Source organism: Lithobates pipiens, unplaced genomic scaffold (assembly GCF_037356315.1).
Source record: "Lithobates pipiens isolate NorthernLeopardFrog02 unplaced genomic scaffold, aLitPip1_a1.2 Scaffold_28, whole genome shotgun sequence".
In the NCBI taxonomy this organism is placed as follows: domain Eukaryota; kingdom Metazoa; phylum Chordata; class Amphibia; order Anura; family Ranidae; genus Lithobates; species Lithobates pipiens.
This window is the reverse complement of record NW_027507789.1, coordinates 152,154,095-152,177,032: the sequence shown is the minus strand read 5'-3', so window position 1 is coordinate 152,177,032 and position 22,938 is coordinate 152,154,095. Positions and strand designations below refer to the sequence as shown.

At 43.5% G+C, this 22,938-nt stretch overlaps 1 protein-coding gene across 7 annotated transcripts in view; it reads right to left on the bottom strand.

The window, feature by feature from the left end:
• Nucleotides 1-22,938, bottom strand: part of CACNB1 (calcium voltage-gated channel auxiliary subunit beta 1) — a 142,395-nt gene that overhangs the window by 74,559 nt on the left and 44,898 nt on the right. For 6 of the 7 annotated variants that reach the window (XM_077459702.1, XM_077459700.1, XM_077459707.1 and 3 more), the window contains 2 exons: nt 15,262-15,381; nt 10,386-10,508 (listed from right to left, as the gene is read on the bottom strand). In XM_077459702.1, coding sequence (XP_077315828.1) covers nt 10,386-10,508; nt 15,262-15,381 — 243 coding nt within the window. Of the gene's footprint in view, nt 1-10,385; nt 10,509-15,261; nt 15,382-18,105; nt 18,428-22,938 lie in introns of those variants that run through there. The other variant, XM_077459703.1, reaches the window with a different exon arrangement.

Here is a 22,938-nt window from a genome sequence, read left to right as displayed (position 1 = left end):
GTCTTTTTCCCCCACAAATAGAGCTTTCCTTTTGGTGGTATTTGATCATCTCTGCAGTTTTTATTTTTTGCACTATAAACAAAAAAAGAGCAACAATTTTGAAAAAAAAAACATTTTTTACTTTTTGCTGTATTAAATATGCCCCAAAAATATATAAAAAAATTTTTTTTTTCCTCAGTTTAGGCCGATACTTATTCTTCTACATATTTTTGGTAAAAAAAATGCAATAAGCGTTTATTGATTGGTTTCTGCAAAAGTTATAGCATCTACAAAATAGGGCATAGTTTTATGGCATTTTTATTGATCTTTTTTTTTTTACTAGTAATGGCGGAGATCAGCGATTTTTATCGTGACTTCTACATTATGGCGGACACATCGGACAATTTTGGTGCAATTTTGGGACCACTGGCATTTATACAGCGATCAGTGCAATTAAAAATGCATTGATTACTGTGTAAATGTCACTGGCATTGAAGGGGTCAACCACTAGGTGGCACTGTAGGTGTCAAGTGTGTCCTAGGGAGTGATTCTAACTATGGGGTGAGGGGCTGTGTGTGACACTACACTGATCACTGCTCCCAATTACAGAGAGCTGTGATCAGTGTCATTAGGCAGAATGGGGAGATGTTTGTTTACATTAGCATCTCCCCATTCTTCCTCACTGTGAAATGATTGCGGGTATCCACGGTCACGGAGCTCCTGGCGCGCGCAAGCTGCCTCTTAAAGGGCCACGAACAGGTACGTTAATATGCCTGTATGTGCCCTTCTGCTGCAGTATATCTGTGTGAGGCAAATCGTGAAGAGGTTAAACTGATTGTAAAGTCTCAATTTTTTTTCTCTAAAATTAACAAACATGTTATACTTGCCTCCTCTGTACAGTTGGCTTTGCACAGAGCAGCCTGAATCCTCCTCTTCTCGGGTCCCTCTTCGGTGCTCCTGGCCCCTCCCTCCTGTTCAGTGCCCCCACAGCAAGCAGTTTGCTATGGGAGCACCCAAGCTACTTGCAGCTCTGTGTCCATTCAGACATGGAGCTTCCGTTCGGCCCCGCCCCCGCTCTCATTATTGGCTAACTAACTTTGATTGACAGCGGCAGGAGTTAATCAGGAGGGAGAGTCCCAGATGGCCAAGGCAGTTGTGCGCATCGCTGGATAGAGATGGGCTCAGGTAAGTATTCCGCTTATTGTACACGGGACGTTTTTACAATCTCTCCTAAACGATTTAACTTTACAGATAGTAACCCACGTTTAAAACGTCTTGCTGCATTTACATGCCTCGTTTAGCCACGTTTAGAAGCGTTTGAAAAAAAATGCCTGTAAATGAAACGCAGTTAAACATGAGTTACTGCGTTTAGCCATGTTTGCCATTGTCGGAAACTTCAGCGTCTGAACACATTTTTTTGCCTTCAAAGAAAACCTTATAAACGCAACTGCCTAAAAACAACAATAAACAAACCTGTGTATATGTACACATAAGATAACATTGGATGAGTTCAGGGGCAGCTGAAAAAAGCAGCCAACTGCCTCTGAGCGTCCGTTTACCAGCAGCAGTGTACATGATCTAATTTTGAACAAATTTTCTTTACAAAATCAGAAAGATCGTTTTTTTGTGATCCGATGGTGCCACCTCATGTTGCTACAGAAAAGAATTTTCATAGCCGGGAGTCTTCTTTTCTCTCCATAAATTTTCTTTTCTTGCACATGCGCATTTTTTTTTTGCTGTGTATGGCTGGCATTAGGGACGGGACGCTGCTAAACGTACGTTCAGAGGCAGTTGGACGCTTTTATCAAATGCCCCTGAACTCATTCAATGTTATCCTATGTGACCTTGTGTCTCGTTTATTGCCGTTTTTAGGCAGCTGCGTTTAACAGTGTTTTTTCTAAAGCAAAAAATGGGTTCAGACGCCGAAGATTTACACGTTTCAGACGGCAAACGCGTTAACCCCGCATTTTGTTTATAGGCGTTTTTTTTTAGAAACGCTTCTAAACACAAATGCAGCAAAACGTGGCTAAACGTGGCATGTAAATGCGGCAAAACGTGGCTAAGGCTGGGTTCACACTGCTGCGGAAGCGAGAACCGGATGTGATTCGCACCGCACTGCAGTGCAAATCACATCCGATCTCTGTGCAATGCGAGTTCAGCCATACAGATAGTATGGCTGAATTCGCATCGCACCCGCCGCAAACTCGCATGGGACCCTTTTTTTCACACCATGCGATCCGATTCCTGTCCGAGTTTGCAGATCGCACTGCGATATGCGGACTGATCTGGGGGTGTCATTAACATTTCACTGACACTCCCAGCAGTCCGCATAGGGCAGTGTGAACTGCCGGCGGGAGGCATGCGATGCGGGGAAACGCCGCGGATTCGCGGCGTTCCCGCATCGCTCCGGTGTGAACCCAGCCTTAATGCAGCAAAACGGATGTTTTAAACGTGGGTTACTATCTGTCAAGTTAAATCGTTCAGGAAAGGTTGTAAAAACATCCCGTGTACATGAAGCCTTAGGGGGAAGCTGCTATACACAAAAGGTTTTTTATCTTAATGCGTAGATTGCATTAAGATGAAAAAACCTTCTGACTTTACAACCACTTTAAACTTTAGGGCTGGTTCATACCAGAACGTGTTCCAAATACACAGACTTTGCTATCTTCTGCAGGTGCATTTGGCAACATTGTTAATGACAACCCAAACGCAGATTGCAAACGCACTTTGTTTGCAGACACCAGATCACATGGTAATGCAGTTTGGTGTGGCATGTTTTTCAAAAGAAGTGAATGCACTCGATTTTGTGCAGTCTGTTGCTATCAAATGAATGGACTGCCAAATCGCACTGCAGAATTCCCACAGGAACGTGGGCCCCAGTCTTGTTCGATTCTGGTGTGAACCGGTGTTGTGTCGAATACTGTCCCCCGTCGGTTAGTCCGTCTAAACACATTTCAGCGGACAATCCGCTCGTGTGTGGGCTTCAGCTGACTTTTTCAGCGTGCAGTCCGGCGTACTAAGAATTTCGGATTTTTCTAAATTCTGTCCGTCGTACTTTGGTTTCAGCGGACAATCCGCTCGTCAGTAGGCTAGTTCGACGGACTAAGAATGGCACATGCCCAGAAAGGATTTACACGGCGGAAGGGTGCTTTGCTGTGTCTTGGACTTCCTATTTCTAGTCCCGTCGTACGTGCTGTACATGTCATCGCGCAAGCTTTCGACGGACTGTTTGTGCATCCGTGTGTGGTCAAGTCCGTTCAGTCGAAAGTACGACGGACTGTCCGTCGGATTGTATGACGAACTAAGTACGCCATACAGTCCGCTCGTGTGTACGCGGCATAAGTGCTACTGTATGTCCATTTGGATGGTGGGGCTTGAACCTGGACTCAGCGCACAGCCGCTGTTCATCTTCAGAGACTTTCGGAGTCTCTTTGTCCTCCGTACTGCGCAAGTGCTGTGCCTATCCGATGGAGGGACAGTTTTTGGCAGAACACCGGCCCCGATTTCAAATATAAAACAGAAGAACTTTAGAAGCTCACTGCATTACTCATGAATCTAAAATATGCTCTAAGTGACAGTTTAGATTTGATCACTTCTCACTTCTGGGAAGGAACTGCAAGGTTGAAGAGAGGAATATTTTAAGATCTATCTATCTATCCAGGGCTTTTTTTCTTAGAGAATAGGTGCAGGAACTCCCCCTTTCTAAGTCACCGCTTTTCTCCGCCCCCTACCCACCTACGAGCACCATTCCTTGGTTTCCCCCCTACCCATTTCCCAGTACTGGATTTTTTAGAGAATACAGAACCAAGTATCATTATGTAATTTGTATGGAATTGCTATGGAATTTGGTAATGATAACAAGAAAAGCACTAAAATAGACCCCCTGCAGCCAGTAACAATAGAGCCCCCCCCCCCAGTAACAATAGATTCCCCCCATCAACAATGGACCACCGCAACAAAATTCCCCCCAAGCTACAATAGGCTCTTGGCATCAACAACAGCTCTCTCACAGCCAGCATCAATAGACTTTAGGGCAGCCAACAACAATATACCCCTCCCTCAACAGTAGATCTCTCCCAGAAACAACCAACACCCAGAAATATAAGACCCCCCGCAACAGTAGATCCCCCACCAGAAACAGTAGACCTCTCTCGCAACAATAGACCCCTAGTGCTGGGGGTGCTGGAACTGCGTTCCCGCTGAAAAAAAGCCCTGTATCTATCATCTATCTCATAAAATGGAACTTTAGTCAGGAAATGAAGCTGTGCTAGATCACTTTAGGCCTGGGTTGCCAACCTCCCGCAGCATTTTTTACTGACAAAACATGGAAAATTGACTGACTATGCACATTTTTTACTGGCATCCTGAGAAATCCTATTGAAAATGAACACAGTGAATATTTGAACAGTATAAACATGATATGGAAACATTGACAATACCTACAACAAAGTAATTTGCTTGATTTACACTTAAAAAGTCAACACAGCATGAAATTATTGGCCCCTGATAGTTACTAGCAGTTGTAAAAAAAAAAATCACTGATTTTTACAAACTGTCAGTAAATTTACTGGCGGTTGGCAACCCTGCTTTAGGCTGTCTCTTTTTGCAGGTACAGCTATATAAAACATTACAAATAAGTGCCTATCGGATGTTGCCATTTTGCTGAAGTCCAGAGCCCCAGAGCAGCAGTCCTCTTTAGGATGTCAGGAGATTGGCCTCTAGTGGCTCTGATTTTAGGCACAGTGCAGAATAATAGAGGGCAACTGAGCATGTGCAGAGCAGGGTAAGGCAGTGTATTACTGGATTTTAGACACTTAGCTGCCTGACAAGTCACGTCCAGTTCTGTACAATGGAACCGTTGTAATCGGAGAAACTCAAGTCGCTCCGACTTAGAAAAAGGTTCCTGTACAACTTTGGGGGCAACTTGAGGAGACTTGCATTGATTTCTATAGAGAAGTTGTATTGCAAGTCGCCGCTGCTGTTGTGTCCAGGTCGCCTGAGGCAGTCGCGATGCAAGTCGTGCTGCCTCAGTGTGAACCGGCACTAACTCTCTTTGTACTTTATTCTACGTCTCTACTCTCTATTTCCCTTTTTATCTCTAATTTATAACATAACAGTACATCACTATATTGATTCTCTTTGGCACATATAATGACATTGATTCGTCTTGCTCTCTTAACTGTCTTGCACAGGGTCAATTATCAGATGATATATCAATCCCACTACATATATTGTTGTACCCCACAATAAAGTCTCCTCTTACTCTTAAAAACAGTAGGAACATTTCCCAGGAATTCCTCATTAACTCTTTTATGGCTCATTGAACATACAGTGAGGGGAAAAAAGTATTTGATCCCCTGTTGATTTTGTACATTTGCCCACTGACAAAGAAATGATCAGTCTAGAATTTTAATGGTAGGTTTATTTTAACTGCTTCAGCCCCGGAAGAGTTTACCCCCTTCCTGAGCAGAGCACTTTTTGTGATTCGGCACTGCGTTGCTTTAACTGACAATTGCGCGGAAGTGCAATGTGGCTCGCAAACAAAATTTGCATCCTTTTTTTTCTCACAAATAGAGCTTTCTTTTGGTGGCATTTGATCACCCCTGCGGTTTTTATTTTTTACACTATAACAAAAAAAGAGCGACATAATATATCCCCCAAAAATATATTTTAAAAAAACATTTTTTTCCTCAGTTTTGGCCGATATGTATTCTTCTACATATTTTTGGTAAATCAGTGACCAGTGATATTTATCATGACTGTGACATTATGGCAGACAATGATACTTGCAGTGAAGGGGGTTAACCACTAGGGGGCAGGGTAAGGGTTAAGTGTGTCCTGGGGCTTGTTTCTAACTGGGGGGGGCGTGGCTACTTGTGACATGTAAATGATCTCTGCTCCCGATCAGAGATCGTCTCCCCCATGAGACGATCGCGGGTATGCCCGCGGCGATCAAGTCTGCGGGACCCGCCTCACGGAGGTCCCGGCCAGCGTGCACGCGATGGAACTGCGTCAATTTAAAGGGATGTACAGGTACTCCCATTTGTCCAGCCGTGCAATTCTGCTGACGTACATCAGCGTGCGCCAGTCGGGAACTGGTTAACAGTGAGAGACAGAATAACAAAAAATCCAGAAAAATGCATTTCAAAAAAGTTATAAATTGATGTTCATTTTAATGAATGAAAATAAAGCAAGTTTTTGATCCCCTATCAATCAGTAAGATTTATTGCTCCCAGGTGTCTTCTATACAGGTAATGAGCTGAGATTAGGAGCACTCTCTTAAAGGGAGTGCTACTAATCTCAGCTTGTTACCTGTATAAAAGACTCCTGTCCACAGAAGCAATCAATCAGATTCCAATCTCTCCACCATGGCCAAGACCAAAGAGCTGTCCAAGGATGTCAGGGACAAGATTGCAGACCTACACAAGCCTGGAATGGGCTACAAGACCATCTTCAAGCACCTTGGTGAGAGGGTGACAACAGTTGGTGGGATTATTCACAAATGGAAGAAACACAAAATAACTGTCAATCTCCCTCGGACTGTGGCTCCATGCAAGCTCTCACCTCGTGGAGTTTCAATGATCATGAGAACGGTGAGGAATCAGCCTGGAACTACATGGGAGAATCTTGTCAATGGTCTCAAGGCAGCTGGGACCACAGTCACCAAGAAAACAATTGGTAACACAATACACCATGAGGGACTGAAATCCTGCAGCGCCGGCAAGGTCCCCCTGCTTAAAAAAGCACATTTAAAGTCCAGTCTGAAGTTTGCTAATGAACATCTGAATGATTCAGAGGAGATCTGGGTGAAAGTGTTGTGGTCAGATGAGACCAAAATCAAGCTCTTTGGCATCAACTAAACTCACTGTGTTTCGAGGAGGAGGAATGCTGTCTATGAGCCCATGAACACCATCCCCACCATCAAACATGGAGGTGGAAACATTTTGCTTTGGGGGTGTTTTTCTGCTAAGGGGATAGGACAACTTCACTGCATCAAAGGGACGATGGACAGGGCCATGTACTGTCAAATCTTGGGTGAGAACCTTATTCCTTCAGCCAGGACATTGAAAATGGGTCATGGATGGGTATTCCAGCATGACAATGATCCAAAACACATGGCCAAGGCAACAAGGTAGTGGCTCAAGAAGAAGCACATTAAGATCCTGGAGTGGTTTAGCCAATCTCCAGATCTTAATCCCATAGAAAATATGTGGAGGGAGCTGAAAGTTCGAGTTACCAATCATCAGCCTCGAAACCCTAATGACTTGGAGAGGATCTGCAAAGAGAAGTGGGACAAAATCCCTCCTGAGATGTGTGCAAACCTGGTGGCCAACTACAGGAAACGTCTGAACTCTGATCGCCAACAAGGGTTCTACCACCAAGTACTAAGTCATGTTTTACGAAGGGGTCAAATACTTATTTCACTCATTACAATGCAAATCAATTTATACCTTTTTTGAAATGCGTTTTTCTTGATATTTTTGTTGTTATGCTATCCCTCACTGTTAAAATAAACTTACCATTAAAATTATAGACTGATCATTTCTTTGCAGTGGGCAAACGTACAAAATCAGCAGGGGATCAAATACTTTTTTCCCTCACTGTAGGATAAAATTTCACCTAACCTCCACCTTTAAGAGAAATTTGTTTAGGATTTACAGAATTTCTTAACAATTGAATTACCCAGATATTTTTCATGTACATGTTGTGCAATGGGGTTTATCGGTTTCTATTGTTATGTCTTTTCCATGCATTTGGTGAATTGTTTTGCTTATTTATTTCATAAGCCAAACCACATATGCAACTCCATTGGAGCTATAGTTCATAAATGAATGTATCTCTATCTGTATATAGGTTTGCTGGATTTATGAGTCCCTTGTTATGGTCGTGTAGATGCATGCTTTCCAATGACCACATTTGTGAGTGTTTCACTGGCAGAGGTAATAGTTTTCTTGTAGCTTACTTTTATGTTTACCTATTTTTATCTATAGGTTTGTTCTCGGATGTAATGGAAATACCCAGTATGATTGTTGTTCTTGGAACAGTGAAGGCAAATATAAAAAAAAAAAAAAAAAAAAAATTCTATGCTGACTTATCAGAAAAGGTTTTTATTTCTCTCTGTGTCCCTGCTGGGGAGATTAACCCTCTCTATGATGATGTAAAAAGATACAAAATACAAAACTGTAGAGTTTTCACCAGAACAGTAATATATTGGCAAAAATCATTTTGCTGTGCTACTCCTCCCAAAAAAACAAAATCAATTTAAACCAATCTATGTCAGCTGCCAACACTATGTAACAATTCTCACACGCGCTTATAAATACAATTAAACCAAAAAATAGCGTAGCACTATAAATCCCTTATCACTACAATAAGTATATCCCATAAACGTAAATATTATAGAAATAAATTGTCCATATACATCAAAAATCTCGTGTGTGAATTGTGGGTATAAACGCGCTCTCACTCGACTTTTCCACCCTATGTGAAAGACACCAGTTGTGCTCCCACCTTGTGTTTATGACCCTTATGTATAATGTAAGGTCATAAAAAGCGTGTGTCCCCCTTAAATGACATCCTCTATGCTCCAACACCTTTTCTCCGCCACCACTGTAAATAGGTGTCTGGTCTCCTTAAATCCTCTATCTACAGCAAACTTCCTTGATCCTCCGTTCCTCCAGGATATGATGTCAGAGAAAGACAAAAGCTACACAGTATGTAACCAAATAACTACAGCTTTATTTAAAATCACTCCTTGAAGTAGACCCACATTTAAAAGTGTGCACCGCCATATAGCAGCTAGAAAGCAACACTACCAGTTCTCCAGTCAGCTATTCAGAAACCACACTTCTGGGTTCAGCGCAATGCATAAGCACACCACCATATAGCAGCTAAAAATTAACACTACCGGTATGCCGACTGGATATTCAGGTCCCGCACTTCTGGGCTCCGGGCAATGCACAAAAGCACCACTATATAACAGCTAGAAACTAACACTGTTGGAATTCCAGCCGGCTATACAAAGTTCCATGTGATGCATAAGCGCACCATCATATAACTGTTGGAATTCCAACCGCCTATTCAAATATCACTCCTCCGAATTTTCCCTGAGGAAGTAACGTGTCCTGGTGACGAAACGCATTGGAGCAGGGCTTTTGGATAACATCATATAACCGTTGGCATTCCAACCATCTAGTCACATACCACTCCTCCGAATTTTCCCTGGGGAAGTAATGTGTCCTGGTGACGAAAAGCATCAGAGCAGGGCTTTTGGATAACATCATATAACCGTTGGCATTCCAACCATCTAGTCACATACCACTCCTCCGAATTTTCCCTGGGGAAGTAATGTGTCCTGGTGACGAAAAGCATCGGAGCAGGGCTTTTGAATAACATCAGCATGCATTGCATGGAATCAGGAAGTGTGGTATCTGAATAGCTAGTCGGAATACCGGCAGTGTTCATTTCTAAAGCAGTTGTTATTTGGTAAGCGCTATGTAGCTTTTGTCTTCTTCTGACATCATGTTCTGGATGAACAGAGGATTAAGGAAGTTTGCTGGCGACAGAGCATTCAATTTAAGGAGATACATGTTTTTTATGACCTTACATTATACATGGAGGTCATAAGCAAAAGGTGAAAGCACAAATGGTTTTGGTCTTTCACAAACAGCGGAAAAGTGGAGTGAATGTGAGTTTATTTGCTAAACTGAATACTATTTTGAATCCATTTTGATGTATATGGACAAACTATTTATACATTTATGCTTATGGGATATATTTATTGTAAGGATAAAGGATTAATAGCACCACCACATTTTTAGGGATTAATCTCACCAGAACAGGAGGAAAGGGTAACTATATACCAATGGGGACTTGGCACTATGGTGACAACTGTCAATGTGGTGATATGCCCACAGTTTGTAGGGATTCACTCTTACCTTCTGCCCTTTCCCACAAAGTGAGGGCAAATCTCCCCAATGAGATACAGGCAATAAAAAAACAAAGGTTGTAACCATTCCTTAAGGCTATAGATATACAGTATCTCACAAAAGTGAGTACACATCTCACATTTATGTAAATATTTTATTATACCTTTTCATGTGACAACACTGAAGAAATGACACTTTGCTACAATGTAAAGTAGTGAGTGTACAGCTTGTATAACAGTGTAAATTTGCTGTCCTCTCAAAATAACTCAACACACAGCCATTAATGTCTAAACCACTGGCAACAAAAGTATCTTTTCATGTTTTAACATGAAAAGATATAATAAAATATTTACAAAAATGTGAGGGGTGTACTCACTTTTGTGAGATACTGTATTTACGTGTATAGCACAAGTACACATCTGTTATAATCAGATTATAATATCATCAGCTTGCTCCTCTTCTAAGCCCATATATTACCTCCTTGATGTGAAGAAAGTCTTTGGGATCAAAGTTGATGGACATTCCCTGTACAGGAGCGTCATCTCCAGCAGCTGGGATGTATCCCACATTCGTCCGGACAGCAAAAGCAACAGGCTTGGTCTGTGGAGAAGCATACGTTACATGTCTTTATTGGAAGGAGAACTCCAAGAAGGATAAAACTGCCAGTACATCTACTACTACCTAATGGTCAGGGGTGCACAGATTCTTCTTTTCGGTTATGAGATGGAGGGGTGTCTGTGCCGAACATTGTAAACTGGTGCCTATGAGTTGGGTGCAGGTTGCCGGTCATGGGAGGAGGAGCAGCCACTGCTGACTTGGGTTGCAGTTCCATCTCATGTACTATATAGATAGTATTCAAAATAGTATTAAAGAGCACCTTCTGTGGTCTACCACGACCAAAAGGATAGCATCTTGGTCGAAGGTAGACCACAGAAGCTCTTTAATCTATATCAGCAGTAGTCAGACATCTATGACCGGAAAAGGTGCAGATTTGTTTTCTGTATTGTGGAAAAACCTGTCTGATCCTGCTGCTCTCTATCTCCACCTTCTGTTCATCTAGCGATTTTGCAGCTGTGGTGGCAACTCTGCACATGCTCAGTTTTGAGTGACAGAGTAACACATGTGGGCGTATACACAGTGGTAATTGACAGCCCACTCCTTCCCTCCTCCTCCATGTCCACTAACCAACTAAACACAATGGGGGTGGGATATTACATGTAGCTGATGGGTTTACTTCCTCTTTGATTCCCTGCAAAGGTAAAGCATAATGGACTACTATGCATCACATAGTAGTCCATTATGTGTCACTTACCTGACACAGGAGCCAGTGCTGTCCCCACTGTCCCCTTGTGTACGGAGCCTCCATCTTCTTGGTGGGTCTCGCTGCTCCGCCGCTGTCTTTTGCCACTCACGGCATATCACCGTTAACTGCGGCGCGCACAGTGCATGCGCCGTAGACAGCGGTGCCTGTCTTTTGGCAAATATCTCCTAAACCGTGTAGGTTTAGGAGATATTTCTTGGACTTACAGGTAAGCTTTAATCTAGGCTTACCTGTAGGTCAAAGTGGTTTGTAAGGGTTTACAACCACTTTAATAGAGGCTTCACCTCCCTCTTATTCTAAGACACAGACTGGAGGGCCGTGACACAGCCTGTGACTGGCAACCATACCATGTTATTACCAAAAAATAATACAAATTTGATTTAAAATATAATTTTGTCTGACAATTTGAAACAGTTTATTGATAATAATAATTTTCTTTTTACTTTGTATTCCAAAGGTTGTTTTTTTTGTGACCAGCAGCAGAGGACTAGAAGCTCCTCCTGCTTATGTTTCCTGCAGACAGGTTGGGAAAGATCTGGGTCATGTGACAGCTGTATATCAGGAAGGAAAAAAGGTACTTAGGAGTTGATTTAGGCTCGGTTCACACAGGGGGCGACACGAGGCGACACGACTTGCCGCGCCGCGACCTGCCGCGACCTCAGCGGCGACTTGCAAATTACTTCTGTATAGAAGTCAATGCAAGTCGCCCGAGGTCGCCCAAAAGTAGTACAGGAACCTTTTTTCTAAGTCGGAGCGACTCGAGTCGCTCCTCTTAGAACGGTTCTGTAGTACAGAACGGGGGAGACTTGTCAGGTCGCGGCACGGCAAGTCGTGTCGCCTCGTGTCGCCCCCTGTGTGAACCGAGCCTTACTAAAACTGCAGCACTCAGAATCTGGTGCAGGTGTGAATGGTAGCCAATCAGCTTCTAACCTCAGCTTGTTCAATTAAAGTGTTACTAAACCCGGTAATATGAAAATAGTTCATCTGTCCCCTTACAGTGCCCGCAGCCTATAATTCTTCTTTTTACATGAAAATATTGCAAATATATACCTTTCATGATGATCTGTATATCACTGTTACATGATAAACTGCACAGTTTCTCCAGTGGTGAGAGTACAGGAAGAAGGAGATTTTCACTACAGCCTGTATACACACCCACATGTGTGATGCCAATATCATGTGACCTGGCTATTTCTGAGAACAAGAAATTGTTCTCTCAAGCATAAAAGACAAAACTGAGCATGTGCAGGTCGGCTACCCTGCCTGTGTTAGCTGTCCTTCCCCATATAGACAGTGCAGGAGGGGAGGATCTGTGCATACAGGATAAAACAGACTTTTTAAACAATGCAGAGGGTTAACCCCTTAAGTTCCAGAGTGAGTATAACAATCATGCTATGCTGCATATACAGACTGATTTTACCATTGTGGGTTTAGTAACACTAGCTTTGGCAATAAAACCTGGAAGGAGATTGGTTTCTATTCAAAGTTGCACCAGATTTTGCACTCTCCAGCTTTAGTAAAAAAAAAAAAAACTTAGATGTTTTGTTTTAGCTAAAATAATTACAGTGCCATCATCCACATACAGAAATAGAAGGGACAATGTACTGTAAATTAAAGCGGTGCTCCATCCAAAAGGGCAAGTTCCACTTAAAGTACTCCTCTCCCCACCTATGCCACATTTGGCATGTAAATTCTTTGGGGGGGGGAACGGTACCTAGTTTTGACAGGTACCCGCTCCCACTTCCATGAGGACTACCTAGGTGATCCAAGTGGAAGTTCTCCTCTCCCCTTCCCTCTCTGCAATCTTCCACGTCACAGGTCCAAGAAGATTGCCCAACCATTCAGGAGGTGCAGCACAACTCGTGCATGTGCAGCGCACACCCGGCTGTGAAGCTGCAAGCTGTCAAGGCCGGGTGCCCACAGTTGTAATGCCGGTGCTGGGGAGAGGAGAGGGAGAGAACCAAGGGTGCGGGTGACCACATTGCTGGATCCTGGGACAGATGAGTATGTGTTTATTAAAAGTCAGCAGTTACACTTTTTGTAGCTGCTGCCTTTTAATAATCACTATGTGTTTAGTATAAACTTTAATGTATTCTCTGCATTAAGGTAAAAAAACTTGTGCAACCCCCCCCTCCCCCCAGCCCCAATTTATACTTACCTGAGCCCAATCTCAATCTGATGCTGTGCCCAAGAGCAGCGTCTCTCTCCACTTTCTTCCTCCTCACTGGACTCATTAAGGGCAGCGGAAGCCATTGGCTCCTGCTGCTGTCAATCAAATCTAATGACGAGAGAGCAGAGGGCAGGGCCGAGACACACTGTGTGTGTTAATAGACACACATAGCATGGCTTGGGATCAAGCCCACCCCTGTGCCACCATAGGAAGCACACGGAGAAGATGAGGAGCCAGAGCACAGACAGGGGACCTCAGAAGAGTAGGATCAGGGCTGCTCTGTGCAAAACCTTTACAATCACTTTAAATGTTCTGTTATCACAAACAACAGGTGAAAAGCTTTCAAGAGTTTGACACCTTCTAAGTTTTAATTCAAGTTTTAACCTTACAAAGGAACTGTAGCAGTGGCAGCTAGTGTTTTTTGTTTGGGGGGGCATCAAAAACCACCCTTCCCCTGCTCTCTGTCGGTCCACTGGCACTTACCCCATCGGTGGCGGGGGTCAGCAGGCACATCGGGCAGGGGGACAGGCTGCGGCGGGCATCTGGCAGCGCCTCCTGTGTCTCTTCCCTTCTGAGATCTGGGTGGGCTTCAAGCGCAATGCTCTGCGCTCCAAGTACACCCTATTTTAAAGCCTTTTAGAACCTCTCGCCCTAATCAGGTGCTTCAAAAAAACACCCCTACTGCTGTAATTCAAGCGCCTGACATCCAAAAAGGGGCTGCACACATGAACAGGGTGTGGCTGTGGCAGCCATGGATAGATTTACACAAAGCATGAATTTATCCATTACCATATAGGGGGGTGGCGTGGAAAGAGGGGGCGGCACAGTGCGCCCTTAACAATGGACGGGCTGCCCCTGAACTGTAGCATTTGTTAACTAATATTTTAAATGGCCACTTAGAGTTTTATTAAACTCAATTTTTAAAAGTTGCTGACAGGTAGGGTTTTTATTGAAAGAAGAGACCCTATAAAGTCTCTTCGGTCATAAATGTTTCCCCCTACTGGTGAGCTTTTATGTACATTGAGAAGCATACATTTACAGAACTTGATCTGTGCCATGGTGATGTCACTCCCACTTTCATGCATGGGAATGACGTCATCACAGCTCGGCCATTCAAGTGGCCAATGAGACCAGAAGGAAGACCAGGTGAAGATGGAAACATCCGGGACCAACAGGAACGGTGACAGCTCAGAGCTGGAGGGCTTCATTTGACACGTATACCATTATGTGCTAATACACGGTGCATACCAGCACATTATGGCACAACCCACCTGAATGCTTGCTTTGTTAGGTGTATAAACAGCATTAGAGGGCAAACCTATAAACCGAGACCCCACTGTGGCCAGGTGATGCAACATCACAGTTACAGGCAAAAGCCAAAGTTGGAGGCCCCTTTCACATCAGTGGACCGATCAAGTCCGACTGCCTGTTTTTCAGGCGGACCCGATCAGACCACCCATTGTTCTCTATGGGGTGGCGGATGTTAGCAGACATGTGTCCGCTGACACCAGCCAAGCATCCGATCTGATAAAATCTGCTAAAAACAGATGTATGGAGAGGTTTGTCATTGGCAGATTGGATGGCAATTGGGTAGAAACCGAGTCCAAACGTCCCATAGAGGAGAGTGGGCTGCGTCTGTGTCTGCTCTGCATAGCAGAGCGGACACGGACCTGTCATCCGCCTGCTCAGTGGGGATCAATGGACAGATCCCCTACTGAGCAGGCGGATCCGCTTGGATGGATCTGCTCCATCTAAAAGGGGCCTTACTGTCATATTCCTAAAGCTCTTAGAATACAGAGAGCCACAAAGTAACATTTTACAGCAGAGACACGCTATTATACCACAAGGAAATCCTAGTTTACCTTAGCTTTCTCCAGCTGTGCAAGGGCATGCCGCTCTGCTTCCTTTCGCAGGGCTTCTCTATCTTCTTCAAGGGACACATCTGAGTCTGATGGGCGACTGGTATAGGACTCTGCAGACCCCTGGAGAGACAGAGCATAAATAAAGTGAAGCATAATGCATCAACAGCAGAATTATAACTCACTCTAAGCCTTGGTTTACACTATGAACTGCATGTAAATCGCTCAGGAACCGCACTGCATTCCTGTTGAATTCACATGTGACTCAGAGCGGTGTGATTTGAGCCTATTTATGTTGAATGGGCTCAATTTGCACCACATCGCATTGCACCAAAGTGGTGCATGCAGCAATTTTGGAAGTGGACTGCATGCTAGGCTTGTACCATGCAATCCGGTACCGGCAATGCACTGCGTTTGCAACCTTCATTTGGGGTACGGTTAAGATTGCACTGACACCCACAGCGGATCACAAGGGCAGTGCGGTTTAAATACATTGCGGGAAATGCACATTGGATCGCAGGGTTTCCGGCACAGCATTAGCATGCACCTAGGTTAAATCCAAGACCAAGTCCAAAATTTCAAAAGTTACAATTACATTTTTTTTAAAAGATGATGTCAGATATGGAATCTAAATGAACCTACAAAGCGACAATTAGTCACGCAATGTCTGTGCATGTGTATATGTTATATAATGCAATGGTACATTCAAAGTGAGTGAATAATCCACAGTGCTCAGGCATATAAGGCAGGCTATAGATTATGCAATTTTCTTTTCTTCTAACATGGAAGGAAATAACATTGCTTAATTCTCCCATCAACACAGCTAAAGTGGTTGTACACCCTGTACAACCACTTTTACCTACAGTTAAGCATATAATAAGGCTTACCTGTAGGTACCGTGAATTTCTCCTAAACTTGCATAGGTCAGGAGATAGTCAATGTATCGCTCGCTCATGCCATTTCTTCAGCTGCTGTGCCGTTGCCGGCAGCCCCTGCACACACGCGGCTCTGGCCAATCACAGCACCGAAGCCCGCGGCGTGTCGCCAGTCACAGCAGTGTGCCAGGGCCGCTGCAACAGCATCGTTCTAAAGTAAGTATTTCATACTGAGCAAGTATGCGATGCACACTAGCTCATTAAGCCTTTGTCTTGCAGGTTTTTTTTATTTTTTTAATCAGGGTTTACAACCACTTTAAAGAGGAAGTAAACACCAATGGGTTTTACTGCCTCTTTTGCTTGCTGCAAGGCCTGCAAATGAAAAGCATAATGGGCTAGTATGCATTGCATACTAGCCAATTATATGACACTTACCTGCAAACTAAGCCCGCTTTTCCCCCAGAGCAGGCCGCGTCAATCTTGGCCCCTCTTCCCTCCGGGGCTGCGGACTTCGGCTCTGTGACTGGCCAGAGCCGCATGACGTCACTCACGCGCATGCGTGCGGGAGCCATCAGCCACGGCACACAATGGGGGAAGAAACGGCACAGAGGTCCATTTCTTCACAGTGCATGTGCTGATGATGACATTGGCGCACTACAAGTGAAATATCTCCTAAATGGCGCACGTTTAGGTAATATTTCCACTACCTATAGGTAAGCCTTATTCTAGGCTTGCCTATAGGTAGAAGTCACCAAAAAGAGTTTACAACCACTTTAAAGCGGTTGTATACCCGCTGAATTTATTATTTTTTTTCCTCACCTGCGAAGCAAAAGGCATACTAGCTCATTATGAAATACTTACCTTAGAACAAGGCCCTGACATCTGTCCCGATCCACGCCGAGGGAGCTGACATGTTCCCTCTGCATTTCTTCCGGGTATCACGGCTCTGGCGCTGTGAGTGGCCGGAGCCACGATATCGTTACGCGCGCGGGAGAATTCTCTCCTGCAGGGTCCGGCGTCTGCCAGGCTTCCAGCCTGGAATCCCCTGTGCGCATGTGCCGCTGCAGTACGCTTTAGGAGATATTTTTTTTTTACCTAAAGGTAAGTCTTATTATAGGCTTTCCTGTAGGTAAAAGTCCCCAATTTGGCTATACAACCACTTTAAGGCCTACACACATGATCAGAAAATCGTACAAAAAAAAAAAATACTGCTTTCTAAGAGATCATACGATAATCTGATTGTTAGTACATAGCATTCGTCTAAAATTATCTGAAGGGACAAACACAAAAAATTTTCTCGTACGATTGCAGATTGTACGATTTTCGTTTAATTGGCACAGTTTTTGTCCGAAAATACAATACAGCACATGACATCACTTCCGAATTTTTATTGTCGTATAAGAATTTTTCATAACTTTAGTAAACTCTTTATTGATATGAGACTAGCATGCAAAAAAAAAAAAAGGACGATCATTTCTCTGATAATCTCATCACATGTACCAGGCTTCAGTGTTGATGGGGGAATCCCTCCCGCAGCGCTATTGTGACGATTGGTGTTGCCGGTTATAGCCGATGGCACTAATCTTTCGGGAAAAAAAACTTGACAGGCTGGTACACAAGTCAATTAAAAGATCATCTTGTGTATAACCAGGGTGCCCATACATGGATCGAAAATCGTCTGAACCAGATGAATTTTGATCCATGCATGGCTGGCTTAACACCAATGAGAACTCCCAACTGTCTGACACTTAAAATATTAAACACAAGGCACCAGAGCAACTTGGCAGCATCAGAGTGAACATATAAATGAACAGTGATTTCTATATATATTCATTATGTTCTAGAACACAGGGGATCTAGATGCAACTGTAAAACATAACTTTTAAATACAAAGAGTAAAGATTGATAAGACAGATTATATATATATATATATATATATATATATATAATTACAAAATTCCAAGCTACTTACCTCGTTATCAAGTCCATAAACAAACATGTCCAAGCAAGTTGTAATGTGCCCAGTTTCTTTCTTCGTTAGTAAATAAGCGTGTCCTAACCACAAACTATCACCCTGACACTTTCATAAGTGATGTCCATGTGCATTGTGTGCACCACCACCAATCTAGGCCCAACCACACCCAACCAAACCACTCTCCGTATCTCGTTGTGTTAAAGTTTGGTGTAGATTCACACTGGAACAAACAGTCTCACACACCCACATACACACTCTTGTCTCTCTGCCTGTTTGGCAATGCTAAATTTTCATTCCAAGTGCCAGGCCCTCCCTCCATGAAGTCAGAGTGACTGTAACAAGCAGATCTATGGAGAGCTGGGGACAGGTGGCAGGCAGCTTTGAGAGCTAAGGACGGAGCACGGAAACTGAGAAACTGACACGATGATTGATGAAAACATGTGTCTGTCTCCAATCCCCTTCAGCTTTTACTGTTCATTTTAATATCCAACTACACCCACCACTTTACTACTACACCACGCTATTAATATCACCTTTATTACACCCACTAAAAAAAATACCACATGTCCAAACACTATTAATACCAAAAATCAGCAGCCAGCTTGAGAAAACGATGACAAAATCACAATAAAATCATGAATTTCTTCCATTACTACATTTTTATGAACGGCAATCTGTCATTAAAAAAAACATTTCAACAAAAAAAATACTATACAAATCACACTCAAATATTCAAAGCTGGCCATACACAGTCACATTTATGCTAACGATTGGCGAACTCAATCAGGCGGGGGGGGGGGGGGGTAGTGTTTGATATACTAGCAGATTTCGGGCTGGTTCACACTGATGTGATTTCAGATTTCGATAAGCCCCCCACACACAGACCCCCACAACCACCACCCAGCGTTTGTTGGGAAGAGGCCCTTGTTCCCATCAACATGGGGCCAAGGTGCTTTGAAGCAGTGGGGGGGGGGGGGGGGGGGGGGTCGGGCTGATGCAAAGACCTGAGTCACACTGAATTATATGACAATGAAAATAACATTGCTTCTAATGGTGCCCGTTCATATGCAGTGTAACTGAGATGCAACTTTGGGGAAGCGACCTGTAATTCTTTGGTGGGATTTTGTGGTCCATAGACTTTAATGAAAAGGCATCAAAATCGCATCAACAGGCATTTTTTGATGTGTTTTTGTGTATGCGATTTGAGCTAGTAGTTAGGAGTTGACGCCAGTTGGCATCCTAACAACCCTCGACTCATCCCTTCTATCAGCAGCAGGGATGACCCATTGGTTGTTAATGAGCCGTTACCCACTAACGTTCTAACAACGGTGAGTCAAACCTGCTGTCAGCAGAATGTGAACAAAAGAGCTGCCGTTTAAAAATAAATAGCATGGAAATCCCCCAGTTCATACCAGGCCCATAGGGTTTGGTATAGATTTTGAAGGGGACCCCATATCTAAAAAAAAATAATCTAAACCAGACTTACCAGGTCCTTAAGTCTGGTTTGGATTTTAAGGGGAACCCCATGCCATAAAAAAAAAAAGTGCGGGGTTCCTACCAAAATCCATTCCAGACCCTTATCTGGAGTATGCAGCCTGGGAGCCCAGGAAAGGGGGGCGAGCAAGTGCCCCCCCTGAACCAAATCAGGCCACATACCCTCAACAGGGGGGGTGGCACTTTGCCAGCGGGGGAACCCCTTTGGCAAAGCACCATGTCTCCATGTTGAGAAAAAAGGGCCTCTTGAACACAACCCTGGCCCAGTGGTTGTGGGGGTGCAGGGGGTAGCTTATTGGAATCTGGAAGCCCCCAGATCTGCCCCCCCATGTGAATGAGTATGGGGTAAAAAACCTTCAAAAGTAAACGAAAACACAAGACAATCCAAAGAGAAAAAGTCTCCATCGCTTGCCACTCACCGAATGACAGTGCCGTTTCCCCCTACTGCTAACAAAGGGGTGGGGTCATCCAGTGAGTGACCCCACCCCATGACACCATAGAGGGTCATCCAATGATATCAATTGGTAATTCCACCCTTATGATATAATAGGAAAAGATGGATTTAGTATGGGATCCATCACTATGCCTGAAAGCAGCATCACTGCGCTCTCTCTTCAAAGGACTCCAAGGCAGCCATTGGCTCCTGCTGCTATCATACAAATACTGTGGGAAGAGAGAGGGGGGTGGGACCTATGGACGAGCCCACACATCTCCCCACATTCCAAGCACTTGCTATGTGGGAGACACAGAAGGGAAGGAGCCTACAGCACCGGTGGGGGTCCCCAAAAGAAGAGGTTTGGGGCCGCTCTGTGCAATACCACTGCACAGAATATATGGGTATAACATGGTTGTTATTTTATTAAAAAGATGCCTTTAATAATGCTTGAGCCCCCACAACACACAGTTGTTGTGTGCAAAAAGTGTGTCTGTTGTACGCTCCCAGCACACTGACATCACAGACAGCTCCTGGTCAACACCTTAAAGGGTCATCAGGAGATATCAGCAAGTAGTTAATGCTATAGACAGACTAAATCATATATGTCAGTTTTCATTTTGCCAGGTTCCATTTTAATGCTAGTGACAGACTGCATAATTTATGTAACCTTTCTCTTTGCTTACAGGTCCACCTTAAGCCCTTGTACACACGGTCGGATATTCCGACGGAAAATGTCCGATAGGACCGTGTTGTCGGATAATCCGACAGTGTGTGGGCTCCATCAGACTGTTTCCGTCGGAATATCCGACGGACCAAGTTTTCCAGCTTGGCTATAACATTTTCCGACAACATGATCCGATCGGACTTTGTCCGATCATGTGTAGAGAATTCCGATCGGACAAAGTGCCACGCATGCTCAGATCAAATTCCTACACCAAAGCTATTGGCTACTAGCGTGAACGTAGTCCCGTCATAACGAAATAACGTCATCACGTTCTGAACGATCGGATTTTCCGACAACTTTGTCCGACCGTGTGTATGCAACAGTTTCGGACAAAATCCGTAGGACAAAATCCGTCTGAAAAAATCCGACGGATTTGGTTGTCGGAATGTCCGACCGTGTGTACAAGGGCTGAGAATGAAGATTCAGGTTCCCTTAAATTCCTTAAAGCTCACCTACACCTGCCTGGAATATGGACACTTACATGTCTATTTATGTTTTTACATTTTCTTATCAAGCAGTAAAAGTGTTTTTAACAGATGTACAACTTGTTTCTAAGGACAGGTTCACTTTTGTGTAGCTCGCTAACTCACTTTTGAATGTTGACTTGCATTGCATTAAAGCAACCTATTTGGAATAGGCTGCCAAATTTACCCCAGTGTGGTTACAACTGGACCTGACCCTTTTCTGAGAATGCAACACATGGAAGTATATTGTGGCGTGTTGCAATACACTGCAGCCCAGGTGTGTTGTCTTACATCAGTGGTCTCCAAACTGTGGCCTGTGGGATGAATGCGGCCGTTTACTTGCCTTTATCCAGCCCTTGTGGCACTGTTCCTTGCGCTGACACCAACAAGGAGGTACCATTCCTTCTACTGACACCAACAGTGGGGAACCATTCCCCTCACTGACACCAACAATGGGGCATTTTTCCTTTCACTGACCCACTGATTAAAACAATTAGGCACTATTCTTCCCACTGATACCAATGATGGAGTATTAATTCCTCCTTCTACTGACTACGGGCACTATGTCATTTTTTTACTCCCACTGATGCTGGGGCATTTTCTACTTCTCCTGGTCACTCCAGCCCCTCAAAAGTCTGAAGGACAGTACACTGGTCCTTTGTTTAGAAAGTCTGGAGACCCCTGCCTTACACCAATCGTTAGTATAAACCTTACCTAAGGCTGCATTCACACCTATGCATTTTTAGCGCTTTTTGCATTTTGCAGATTTGCACTAGAGTCCATTTAACATGGTTTCCTGTGGAACACGATCTGTAGTCCAAATCTGCAAAATGCAAAAAAGCGCTAAAAATGCATAGGTGTGAATCAGGCCTAACAGCTTACGAGCATCTATGTTTGTATATACCTGAAGGCAAGTAGGATACCAAGATTCTGTTTCCATATAAAGTAAAAGAGAAATGAGTTGTGCGTTAAATTTCTCCACAATGCCTACCGCTACAGAGGTGAATGCAAGTTTGTTTCAAAGTTCAAAATGTCAGGACCAACATATGTTACTACAAATTTGGATAAAGTATTCCCTTTCCATCTAGATTAACTGAACTGTGATTAATTCCAATACCATTTACAGTATATGAAGTTTATAAGTCATCAGTTTTGTTTCGTGCGTAGCCAAAATGCCCACTTGAATAAAACTGTTGACTTCCCAGAGAAATATATCAAAGGCTTGCCAGTAGCATTAGTAGTAGATCTTGGACAGATTGTTTGGAAATTTTGTGCCATTCATTAACAAGCGTGGGAGCGAGCAGTCCCAAAGGTCTGTTCATTAATATGCCATTTGTTATTGCACATATAGATTAATGATATGATGTTCATGTGTTTCCATATTTCAAATGGCCCCAGTAGGACAGTAAACTCAAGTGTAATGCTTTTGGCATTTCAGAACTATATATACTGTACAGAGAGGCATATTTGAACCAGATCAACGACTGTTGCTATTAAACACTTGTAGTTTTGCCCAGAATAATTTAGTTCCATGTGGATGCCGGTAGGAGATTGAATCATCCACCTTAATTCTAATTTACCTACAGGTGCATCTTAAAAAAAAATCAAATATCATCAATATCAAGTTAATTTATTTCAGTAATTCAATTCAAAAAGTGAAACTCATATATTATGTAGATTTATTACACATAGAGTGATCCATTTCAAGCATT